Below are 8,138 nucleotides of genomic sequence, written 5' to 3' on the forward strand. Positions count from 1 at the left end.
GTAGCTCTATCACATAATTTTGCATTATTATTATTTCTTAAATAAATTGGCCATTATTCTGTCGCTGTATTGGTAATAGTTACCTTGAGAAACAATTTATCTCAATCATTATTTATTTCATTTATTTGAGACTCTTCAGTATTAATGTCACGCCCCAGATTAAAAGAGACGCGACCAACACCCGATGCCTTAAACTTATCCCATATTCGTGGTACCATATTCTACTTATTTTTGACGTTGTATGGGTCACACAAGCCCGGAATTACTTTAATTGCATTTTCGTTAAACTTGTAATTAATCTATTTTAAATATAAAAATTTGTGCTACCTTACCAATAATATGTACAATTATCGTAACATTAAGCCTGCTCATGTGCATATTTAATATCGATCATATACAAAATTGTTTTCAAAGTGACTTTGTGAGGTAAAAAGTGTTGAAACCATTCATAATACAAAAATCAAAGATAGGAATATAATTTTAATATTTAATGGTAAGTCGTTTAAGTTGTTTTTTTTTAATTTTTTTTTTGTAAGTATGGGAATTTGACATGAAATATTGGAGGGGAAGTAAAATAACAAAAGTTGACTTTCAATTATTTTGGCTTCCCTCTAATATGTTTGTGTATAATTCCCTATGTCACCCATTCCCCATATTCCCTCCCTGTAACCCACGACCAACCCCACTCAGATAAACTTGAAGTATCCAATTCAAATGCTACTACATACACTCCAAAGAAAAAAGAATTCCTTGCGTGTATTTCTGTTTTTTTTCTCTCTCAATGTCTTGCTATTTCCCCACCTGATGGTCATCCAACAATCGCTGTAAATTAACCCCTCTCTTGTGTAGTTTTTACTCATCAATAGCTCTACCTAATAAAAGTTCCTATTATAATTTTTATTTGAATATTTATTTCAGTTAGCACAAGGAACAGTTATTCTATGGAGTTTTCAACTCCAGCACATAATTTGTCTTAATGGAGGAATTCTTAACATCCTTTTAATAAGGAGGTAGGTTTTTATTGATCCTTATAATCGAATAGTTAACTATTTTATATAGAAGTTACTATTTCTTTCTCATTCTTTTGTTTTCTTCACTAATTAATGTTAGTTTTATGATTAAAGATTGAAGATGTACTTTGCTTAAATCATGATATCAAAAAAGTATATACTAAATTATGATTTTTTTTTTCTTTTCACACAGGTACATGAAGGTGCAAAAAGTGTCTCAAGAGTGAAGTTTTTAGTTTAAAGATGTTGCATTAGCACATGAGGAAGCAACATACTTTTACTTTTTCAATTAATCATTATTCATGTATTTCAATTAGATTTTTTATGATTAGTGATTTCACTCTATTTACTCAATTTTGGACCCATATGTTATCGCATAATTATAGATGTAATTAGCAGTTGGTTTTGTATGACTTTTGTGATGTCTTTTATTTAAAGATTTAAATACTCCCTAGTACGCTTTTGATCACAAAGTATCTATTTACGGAAAGTAGATTGTATTGCACATTTTCATCCTGCATCAAATTTTAAATTCAGTGAAAAAAGTAATTTATTCCATAATGGCCTTCATATTAACAACATAATTATATTTTTAATTACAAATTAACTTTATTTGATGACAATTGAAATTTTCACAAATTAACGTAACGTATAGTGACGAATTAGTCTTGACAAAAAAAAAAAAAAAAGATTCAACGAAGAAATTGGTGCCTTTCCTAGAAAGACAAATTTGTCACTAATTTAATTATTTAGGGACGAAAATTTCCTTTCGTACACAAAGCATATAGCGTTTAGTGACGTAATCACATTCTTTTAACTACAAATTATGCATAGCTTTAAAGACAATTTGTATCATCACTAATTAAAATTATAGTTAGTGACAAATTAGATTTCTCGGTAATAGCCACATTTTTAGTGACGTACAATATTTTTAGCTACAAAACTTTTACGCTATTCATGACAAATAGGTTCGTCATAAATACTACTCATTTGGGACAAAACTTTATTTTGTAGTTAATATAACTTTATTCAGCGACGAAACAGTAAGTTGTCTCCATATACTTTTAGCGACCCACTTTTACAGACGAAAGATTGACGAACTTTTTTTTGTCACGAAAGATCTTTTGTGACGAAATATGACATTTAAGTCATTCATCACAAATAATGAAATTTGTTGTAGTGGAAGGCAAATCAAATAGCAAGGCGTTCAACATCAAAGTCAACGAAGGCAAATTAAATACCAAGGCGTTCAAGATCAAATTCACCTGTTCGTTTGAGAATTATTGTTCGTGGCGGTCATCAAATCAATTCAAGTCAAAATCATGACTACCAAATTCAAGATCAAGCTCAAAGGCCCTTGAATTCAAGTACAAGTCAAAATCAAATCCATCAAATTCAAGATCAAGCTCAAAAGCCCTTCAATTTATAATTGTAAAGAAGAATAAGAGGAATCATAGAGATTGTAACACTCGTAGTTGAAATCAAATAATATGATTGTTGCGATATTTTCCTGTCTTGATTATTATTTTCTTGACGCGAATTTTATTGTCTACAATATTATCACCTGATTAAAAAAAACTCTTAGACAACCTTCAAGGGAAAGCTATTGAATTCCCTTTTGCTGAAAGTTTGGACAAGAATCTTCATCAATTAAAGCCTTATATTATCACTAAGAGACTGAAATTTACAAAAACAACCTACAATCGTAGAGTTCTTACTTCAAACTTGAAATATTAAAACTTTTAATTAATATTATCAGGGTCGGCCTAATAATTCAATGCCGGAAACGTTAGTTTAAGCCTTTAAATCGTCGAAGGGGAGGATCAAATTATATACCTAACAGCGCAAAAGTGCCAATGCATGAATAGCTATTCCTGCACTTTATGTTTTGCTATTTACTAGCCTCTCAAGAGTTCCTCCAAAGTCTCATAAGAACCTCCCAAATTAATGCCAATGCGTGAATGACAATATAATTGAAGTATAGTTTTACAATAAGATACCCAAGCTTTAGCAGTAGAAACATATACGAGCATCTACACTTTTACATGTACACTCCTGTTGATCACATCCGTGTACAAATTAAGAATTCAGTGAAATTTAGAAGACAATATGGTATACTAACAAGAGTTTATTTTTTGGGTATGCTATAATAGAATTTATAGGCGACGGCCACCGGTACCACTCTCCCTGTTGCAATTGAAGTAAACAGCAGCAACAGGCATACCAAGATTGTGAAACCTTGCACAGTCTCTTGTGTTAAAATTGTGTCGAGAATCAATAATATCGGGAGCACTGATAGCTTCTCGACACAATTGCCGAAACAGCACGAAAATATAGCGATGAATTCCCATTGAAGGCCGCGGGCTTTCGTAGCATACAACTTCATTGCCTGTATATATTGTGCAGTAAATAAATGAGAAAGTTATACATTTAGCCGCTTGCCAAACATAATTACAAGCGCTAGCTAGTCATAGATACAAAATAAAAATAAAAAATACACTAGTTATGTATAAAGTATAGCGATTGAATTCCCATTGAAGGCCGAGGCCTCTCGTAGCGTACAACTTCATTCCCTCTATAGTGCAGTAAATAAACCAATTTTAACAAGGATTTTCGTTAAGGTTTGTATGAATGCATATGCACAAATAATTGTTTTTTTGGTAGGTTCGTCTCCCCATTTCTTGGTTAAATCAAAACTTGTGTATAATAAATTTTTAGTCCAAGGAATACATGCTTAGATCTTTTAATCATCGCAGTTGAGAGAATGTGTTGTTATTTCCTTATATGATCTTGGACAATCATCACTTCATAAGTAAACGAGACAACATTCTTTCATTCTTCAGCTAATGTGGTACGATCTACATCCCACACACATCCCGGCTTGGTTAGCTGAGTGTGAACAACATAATATGTGGCTCATTTTTATCTAAGTATTACGAAAGTCATTAATTAAACTATTTTTTGTAAAAGAAAATCGCTCAGCTTTACCTTATTAAGTATCACGAAAGTCACAAAACTATTTTTTATAACCAAAAGTCGTTCTATGTTGCATAAGTATCACATAAAGTCATTAAAAGGAGAATAAAAAGACATTTTATATGATGTGTAAGCAAAGTTTGAATGATCGTTTTGTTACAAAAAAAAAATTGTTTGGTGACTTTTGTGATTCTTAGACAAAGTTGAACCAAAAGTAGTTTGGTGACATTTGTGAGACTCGAACAAACTTACGTATCGAGAGAATGAAATTTAATTACACAATGAGGATATTCAGATTTTTTGATGTGCTTTCCACTATGGGTATAAATTGAGAAGCCCTCAATAGTTCAAAGGCATTGAAGAATAAAAGGTGTAGGTGATGTGGTCATTTGTGCTACTTCCGATTCCTATTTCTTCTCACATGTCAATAAGCAAGCAAGTTGGATGCTGTCTCTTAACGAGGTAGGACTCTATTGCAAGTCTTGATGTTGACTGAATAAAAAAGGTATATCCATTTGGGAGAATTTGTAAAGATCCCACACAAATGTCAAGGAATTGCTAAGACTAAGGTAATATTCTATCAAAATTTTATAGGTTATAATCATCTATGGATGTGGTGAAAAGGAAATGATTCCTCCACCCTTAATCAGAGATTTCGGGTCCAAGCCTTAAAAATGAAAAAAAATCTGATAGAAAATGCTTCCCCTTTTAATAAATCATATGCGGCACGATTCGAATTGAATTCTCTTGACACATGAGAAGAGTCTAGTCATGTGGTTGCAAATAGGGTTCAAAAATAATTGCTTTAGGTCACTATTAATTTAATAGGTGTGACACTTTAGTATTTTGTTGAATTGTATTGTATGAATTCCTTGCTCGGTCATTGGCTAAGGTTGAGCCATTAAGGAATATAAGATTGCGTTCAGGTTTGAGAAATGACATTGAATTGATTATACACTTTAAGAAATTTATTTAGCTTTGAAGAGATTATGGACTACCTAAAGTCTGCCCCCGCAGTAACTGACCATGATATTTTATGTAAGAACACTTACCAAAGTTAACCCCTGTAGTTCCTGGGATATCTGTGACCAGCCTACCAAAAAAGAAGGTGTTAGCGTTAGATAATTAAAAAAAAAAAAAAAAAAAAAAAAAGAGGGTTGGTGTTGAGGGGGGGGGGGGGGGGGGGGGGGATATGTGTGTGTGTTTAGTGTTATCTTTCTTTGTTCAAAGCAGTAATTTACTAAAATCAGTTTCTGTTCAAGAACCCAAAAATAGAAAAAACGTTAAGAATAGAAATGTAGAAGAATTAAAATATTTCCGAGCCCACAAATTTCTTGTTTGTCCTTAAGAAAACAAAACTCCATCACAGTTGTCAAGGTTAATGGATTAATTCCTCCCAGGATAGAGCGGAAAACTATTCTGCAATAGCGACAATGCAAATTGCAGAACTTCAGCGAACTCAAATGGAGGCAGCAAATCATACGACACTTACGTTTTGTTTGAAAACGAAAGCGATGCACAAAGAAAGAAGAAGAGGAATTTCAAAACTTCAAATTTTCAGTGTTTTTATGCTTCAGTGAATTAAAAATCTGAAGCAAAACTTATATAGCCAACTTATAGGTGTTATAAAAAGGTGTGGTAACTTTACAGAAATGTAAAGTCACATCTTTTGCTCCGGTGCCTTTTCGGGGAAATCACTTAATTTTCCGTTCACACCACACAAAACCCAACATTTTGCACTTTAGCTGTAGGAGACTAAGCAATCAATTTTGGTTCTTTTTTGTGCTTCATCCGATGTTTGATATCCGTTGGGACTGACTAATTTGAATTTGCGACCATAAATCTCACTTTATAAAATAAAACAAATCTTACTTTATAAAATAAAACAATCTTTACCCTAAATAATTTCATTCTCAGAATTGGAATTTAATAACTCTAATTAATCTTGCTTCTCACGTTTCAAATAATCTCTGGAAGGCCCCACTGAAATGGGTGCAAACCCTAAACTGTTTCGGTACTCATGAAAGAATTAAGGTCAACGCACCTAGTTTTAGGTATGACTTCAAATATCATTTTGTTTTAATTTTTTAAAAATACATTTGCAGGTTAGGAAATATTCGCTCTTTTATCATGGTACCAAAGTAATTTTATGAACAATTTAACTTATATATTAATAGTGTAAGAAAATTTATATTATTAAATCACTCAAAAAATATTTCTAGATAATTTCCATAAATATCTATTTCAATAGAATTTTTTCTTATGTCAAGAGGATTCAACTACTTATATATAATTAAAAAAATTATTTTTACCCTACTTCATTGCACAACATAAAATTTCAAAAAGGAAATTCAATTGCTTCAACGTAACCTAGCTAAGCCGTGGTTGTAGTGAATAAAAGTTAAGTTCATAAAAATATTAGAGAAAGAAGCTTGAATGTTGTTTCCACTATAATATTTTGGGTCGTCTATGTTATGTGCTCTTTTGATTTATTAGTGTGTGATGAGTGTCTGATAAACTTAATGAAGCTCGTAATGGAATAAAGGACCCATTAGATTTTCTTATTTGCAGTTAGGTCCTAATTCTAGTTCTTATATAAGCTCACGTCACCTTTTGTCTTCTCTATCAGCGATTGGTTTGAGAGAGATAAAAAGTATTTGATCGTTGTTCCTTTGACGCCGTCATCTCGAGGAAGAACTATAGGGAAGCAAAGTGAACTATCTGTATATATAATATATAAGCTAGACTTACCAGTGTAGATACTCCCTCAGGGTTGGGTTGCTTGGGTTTGGAGCATCAGGATCCACCATAATCTTTCAAAAGAGAAGAATGTTTCAAATATTTTAAGAAATAATCCAAAATTAAGAAAATAAAGAACGAAATAACCTAGATACCATATTGTCTATCCAAATGTACTATATGACGTTGTTTGATCAGGCATATAGTATTTTAAAAAGAAAAAATAGCATTTCAAAAATATCTTCTAACCTGCCGCGGTATTAAATGTGCATGTCGTGACATTTTTATCACTAGAAACAGGAGGTTATACTAATGTGGGGATCTTTGTTTCCACAGTGGAGTCCACAACTTCAAATAAAAGCCATGAAACAAGGACTTAGCTGGTAAATTAAAATTAGAACTAGTTATAGTTCGAATAATTGGAAGCCTTTGTACAGTTTGCTTATGATCACCATGAAGCTACTCAAAATCAATATTGGCAAAAAAGTCAACAATTACGTGAATTGCTTAATTAAACAATTTCTATCAGTTTTAACATGAAAGTTTAAAGTTAAAGAGTTTTAAATATAAAAAAAATATGTCATTGTTTCTCGACGTGATTAAAAGCAGAATATATAAGTATCACATAAAATGAAACAGATGGAATACGAGGATTACTAGAGTGTAAAAAGCGTGAGGATCATTTCCTCCAATGTCAACCCTAGGCTGGTTGACAACTTGTGAAGGCCTCAAGGCACAGCCATTGTAAACCGCCATGCTATTGTTGTACAACACACTAAAGTCTTCACACCTTGTGAATGGATCCAACACATCCCCTATTACCCCTGAAACTATTAGAGGATCCCTTGTCATGTTCGTGGATTTTTTTCTTAATTAATCAGCTCAATTTGTTTCTTATAATATGAGCTGATGATGTTCATGAGCAGAGGAGGAGCTAGCTATCTTTATATATACTACTACTCCTCATACTACATGATAAGTCTCTATTTACCTTCATAGGAATCTAAACTTTTTGAAGCTTTTCCCTAATGGAAAACCATATATATTCGCATCAATTATTGTTGAACTGTCTAGGGAGGAAAGGAATAATAATTGACAATTTAAAATATTTAAAAGGTATATGAAAAGTTGCGATTAAAAAATTCATTTGACTCTCTAAATCCGAAAGATGTCATGTAAATTGGACGGAGAGAGTAATAAAGTACAAGGAGGCCTGGGCACGCTCTGACAAGAAAGAATAAAAGACTAAATATTTTCTTGTAGTATTCTTATTAGCTAGCTCTGGCCAGTAAGTGGTCTCGGTAGGTTCTTAATATATACAGTAACTTAATCAAATAATTGTGCTCTCTAATTCTTAAACTTTTAGACGGGCGATCGCATGCAAGAGGTACATTCAGTATTTGAACGCATTAT

At 32.3% G+C, this 8,138-nt stretch overlaps 1 protein-coding gene and 1 long non-coding RNA gene across 2 annotated transcripts; one reads left to right on the forward strand and one right to left on the reverse strand.

Annotated features, from left to right (window-relative positions):
• The first annotated feature begins 230 nt into the window (after positions 1-230).
• Positions 231-1,677, forward strand: LOC132642407 (uncharacterized). The gene is made up of 3 exons (XR_009583138.1): positions 231-824; positions 919-1,010; positions 1,204-1,677. It is a non-coding gene; the product is annotated as an uncharacterized LOC132642407 (long non-coding RNA).
• Positions 1,678-2,960: 1,283 nt separating this feature from the next.
• On the reverse strand, positions 2,961-7,623 carry LOC132642408 (protein VERNALIZATION 3-like). Its single transcript, XM_060359624.1, has 4 exons — positions 7,383-7,623; positions 6,738-6,799; positions 5,039-5,079; positions 2,961-3,399 (listed from the first exon to the last, which is right to left on the reverse strand). Exons 1-4 carry the CDS (start codon positions 7,575-7,577, stop codon positions 3,167-3,169), a joined length of 531 nt encoding a protein of 176 aa, XP_060215607.1. The 5' UTR covers positions 7,578-7,623; the 3' UTR covers positions 2,961-3,166.
• Positions 7,624-8,138: the final 515 nt, after the last annotated feature.

This window comes from Lycium barbarum, chromosome 5 (genome assembly GCF_019175385.1).
Source record: "Lycium barbarum isolate Lr01 chromosome 5, ASM1917538v2, whole genome shotgun sequence".
In the NCBI taxonomy this organism is placed as follows: Eukaryota; Viridiplantae; Streptophyta; class Magnoliopsida; order Solanales; family Solanaceae; genus Lycium; species Lycium barbarum.